Below are 4172 nucleotides of genomic sequence, written 5' to 3'. Positions count from 1 at the left end.
TTTGTTGTTTGAGCCTTGCGAGTCGTAGCACGTGTTGTTTATCTCGATATGTTATCCGGATATATTGGGTTGTTGGGAGGTTATCACATGATATATTAGTTGTTGGAGATACTCATGCTTTACTTTAATGTTAAACTCTACAAATTGCTAAGCAGTGGCATCTGTGAGCCCCTTTACGAAAGCATTGGATTTTTGTCTCGCTAATGTCCCCTAGGACCCGAGTTCTTGTTTATATTCTGTATTGTACCTTTACGGAATGTTTAGCGGAGTGTGTTGTTTGCACGCCTAGCTGCCGATGCAAACCCTGAGTCCACGTTGGAGTACAGCTGAACTTCGTCACGGCCGGGTAGCTTAGTCGGGTGGCCCACCTTGACTTTCTTGTTGCACTGGGAACGATCTTGTTGTGAGACTTCACTGTCGCTCAGTGTGGTCGAGCATGCATATGTTACTTTTGGGAAACCCCTCCATGGTGTACATCTTATCGATAAGCCGTATCCGCAGTTATGAACGAGTTGGAGTTATTTAACTCGATCATATAGAACAACTTACACCTTATACGTGTTGCTAATAACTTGCATAGTAATATAGCTTTACTATAACCATATCTAATAAAACTTGTCAACAGTGTGAGTGTCCTTGTTAGTTCATTTGCGAAGAGGGAATGCATCGGTTGGGTTATGTTTGCAGAGTATAGAACTGTTAGCTTTTGCGGTCTCTCGCCTTTTTGTTTAGACGAATGTTGTAGCGTGTCTCTATTAGTTAGTACAAGCTTTGCTGTCGCTAAACTCCACCATATAACTGGGCAATATGTACTATCCAGCAGCGAGCACAGCCGGTCTAGTCTCGCAAGTACGTGCCCTGGTACTTGCTCTCGCCTTTCTTTCTCTTTTGTCTCCTCCCCTTTTGTCGGAAACCCTTGGCCCGACTTTCACAGGTTTGAGATGACGATGTTAGCAAGGTTATCCTTCCGGCTTGGCCTGGCAGGGTTATGGACGCTACTGGTTATCTTCAGGACTCTTAGTCTCATTTATATCTTGTCCGTACTCGGACGTATTTGATCTTCTGTATGACTTGGATCTTTGTATTGTATATTTGTATTCTTGACTCGTTGGAGTCGTTGTTGTAATATATGTTTTTCTTGTTGGCTCTATTATAAACATGTTGTAATGTTACTGCTCGTGGTAATTCCTCTTGTATCACGTCTGTGATTCGTCGCGCACGTCGTGTAGGATGACGTCTCGGAATCGATATCGTGCGGATTTTGGCGGGATCACTGGAATCCTCATGATACCGGTTTGGTGTGTCACAGAGACATGGAGTTTCTTGACGCGTAGGAGTTCGAAGGTCGCGACCGAGCCCTCCCTGGCCACAATCACCACATGGTTGTCTTGCCATTGGCACACCAAGCACTAGCGGCAGAGGCCATGGTGACTACGTGAGGCACGTGTGGAGGGGAGACTCGGAGGCCCCGATTCGGTCACTTTGACCACAGAATCGCCAACGGCCGGGGAGATCGGGAGGTTTCAATTGCGGCACACATGATATATGGAAGGTTGAAGGAGGAGGCAGTTGCGAGAGTTGTGTTAGCGAAGAATTTCGCAGAATTTTTACGTTCATGGGCAGGGAACATTTTAATATTTGGATGGCAACTGCTCGCCTTCGAGTGGGGCTCACCCTTCAATGAAACAAACTTGACTAGTCAATGTCACGTTTTACGTGGTGGAATAATTACTTCACCAGTTCATGTATAAAGGCACATACGAACATTGGTGGTGCTTTCTAGCTAGCGCGGCGGAATTATCCGCCGTAATTTAATCTGTGACGACACAAAGCAACTACGGGCAAAAGCACGCTACTACGTCTTGTGCTGTCTAAAAAGGTGTTGGGTACGGACTACAGAGGGACGTTCTTGTAGTGGTCTGCATCGAAAAGATTGGCTATTTATTATTTTAATTAACAAAGGGCTAGGCAAATGTATACATGAGAAAACTGAAGCCACCACACACACACCTACAATCCAACAATATTGATTTGGTATTCTAAGTACCGATATTTCCTTCTACATACGGAGTAATTATCAATACTACTAGTATTCGACAAAGGAAGAGTCCAAGAGAACATGTCCACCGGACTTGTCACACTTTGTGGCCATTCGGTGCCGCTATATAAATGGTTTCGGCCAAGAGCAATTCACATTCCAGCTCCACCAGCTCACAAAAGCTTCTGGGTGTACGTTGGCACTGACCTCCGTGGTATCATCCTCTGCTAGAAAACTACGTCGCCGACGATGGCCGTACGTCTCGCGCTGGTGGCGGCGCTGCTGTGCGCCGTCGCCACCGCCGCGGTGGCGCAGCAGGCGAACAACGTGCGCGCGACGTACCACTACTACCGGCCTGCGCAGAACAACTGGGACCTGGGCGCCCCCGCCGTGAGCGCCTACTGCAGCACCTGGGACGCGAGCAAGCCGCTGTCGTGGCGGTCCCAGTACGGGTGGACGGCCTTCTGCGGGCCGGCGGGTGCCCACGGTCAGGCGGCGTGCGGGAGGTGCCTCCGGGTGACCAACACGGCGACGGGGGCGCAGATCACGGCGAGGGTGGTGGACCAGTGCGCCAACGGCGGGCTGGACCTGGACTGGGACACCGTCTTCACCAAGATCGACACCGACGGCCAGGGCTACCAGAAGGGCCACCTCACCGTCAACTACCAGTTCGTCGGCTGCTAGGCGCTAGCAGCTTGATTGCTGTGCCAACAAATGCTATGCTGCCTATGCAGAGAATAGGAAGCTATACTACTGTGTTAAATAAAAAGCTAGCACATGCTGCTGCTGCATCGTTGAAATGCATACGTGTATAGTGCATGGATCGCAATAATAAAGTGGAATTAATCAACCGAGTTGATGTAGTAGCTTCATTCATACGGACATGCATGATGGATCGTACTCGTACCGGCCGAAGTGATGGCGTTTATCATAAACCAACCGATTTCCCTTGTCTTTCTCTGCCGGCCTACCAAACAGAGGTAGCCCGTAGTCCAAGTTGCACTCTTTATACGACTCTCGTGGGAATTGCCTCCCCAAACTAACCCTTCTTTTAATTAATATCCATAAAGAAAATAAACCAAATGTGTCCTTTTGCACAAGGCCTAGTGGTTCCCAAAACTTGAACGAAAGCTTTAGAGCATCTCTAATCTCTAAAGGATCCCGTAAATGTCAGCCCTTATGAAGGCAGGGCGCGGTAAATGTGATTTAAGGGCTCAAAATATGTGAATAGATCTCGTAATAGAGAACCGTAAAACAGTATACTATGGAATATGCCACGAATAAGCCCCCACATGTCGGCATTTTTCCCCTTTTCCCCCTTTTCCCACCTTCTTCTCAGCGACCGCACACCCTGTCTGGCGCTCACCTCGCTCTTACCATGTGGCGCTCAGCCCACACTCATGTGTGGTCGGGGCATATCTGACGATTTGAGCTTCTCGGTGGTGGGTGTCATGTTTGGATTGCTGGTTTTTTGCCTCTTATAACTACTTACTATCTTATAATAAATAGCAACCTTATGCGCGATGCATGTTCATACACGATATATGTGGATCCGATGAAATATGGAACCGCTGGTAAAGCACCTTGGGAAACAGTGAGCCTCGTGACGGTAGGTTCAGTGAGACAACGATGGCGACTTCGTGACTGTGGTGGCGCATGCTGGTGGGCGTCGAGTTGCGTGGTGTCGAGGCTTCGACCTTGCGGGACTCATGTGCATCGGATCGTCCGAGGGTTGGGGATGGGTTTTTTTTTGGAAGAAATCCTTGTCGGCATGACTGACACCAACGTGGTGCCGCCGTCAGGTGGCATCATTCCTTCCTAAAGGGCGTCGTGGCTACCCTATGTCCACTTCTATCCATGTGTCTGGGGAAACCCTAGAACCAATTGGTTTGGGCAGCAACGTCTCGCTTTCCTTATTGAAGGTGTTGCTTCGTAGAGGCGCGTCGATGCTAGGAGTGTGGTGGTACTTCCCCGGAGGACGCAACGGTTGCAGGTCACCGTCGCTTAGTTGATCCGCCTTAGTCTCCATTTATTTATTTTAGGCATGTGTTTGTTGTTGCCCCAGCACTTTATCTCTTTGTTCCGAACTATCGATTGGTTGTATGGTGTGGTTGCTATAATAATATAGTGGGGC

At 48.7% G+C, this 4172-nt stretch overlaps 1 protein-coding gene across 1 annotated transcript; it reads left to right on the top strand.

Moving 5' to 3' along the window:
• Window positions 1-2235: 2235 nt before the first annotated feature.
• Window positions 2236-2888, top strand: LOC124698887 (wheatwin-2). The gene has a single exon (XM_047231283.1). The coding sequence runs from the start codon at window positions 2288-2290 to the stop codon at window positions 2720-2722; it is 435 nt and encodes a 144-aa protein (XP_047087239.1). The 5' UTR covers window positions 2236-2287; the 3' UTR covers window positions 2723-2888.
• Window positions 2889-4172: the final 1284 nt, after the last annotated feature.

Source organism: Lolium rigidum, chromosome 3, assembly GCF_022539505.1.
Source record: "Lolium rigidum isolate FL_2022 chromosome 3, APGP_CSIRO_Lrig_0.1, whole genome shotgun sequence".
NCBI lineage: Eukaryota > Viridiplantae > Streptophyta > Magnoliopsida > Poales > Poaceae > Lolium > Lolium rigidum.
This window is presented reverse-complemented; position numbering and strand designations above follow the sequence as displayed.

Bases quoted from the DNA above. Each gene is read 5' to 3' on its own strand.
- LOC124698887 (XM_047231283.1), top strand. From the start codon at position 2,288: ATGGCCGTACGTCTCGCGCTGGTGGCGGCGCTGCTGTGCGCCGTCGCC.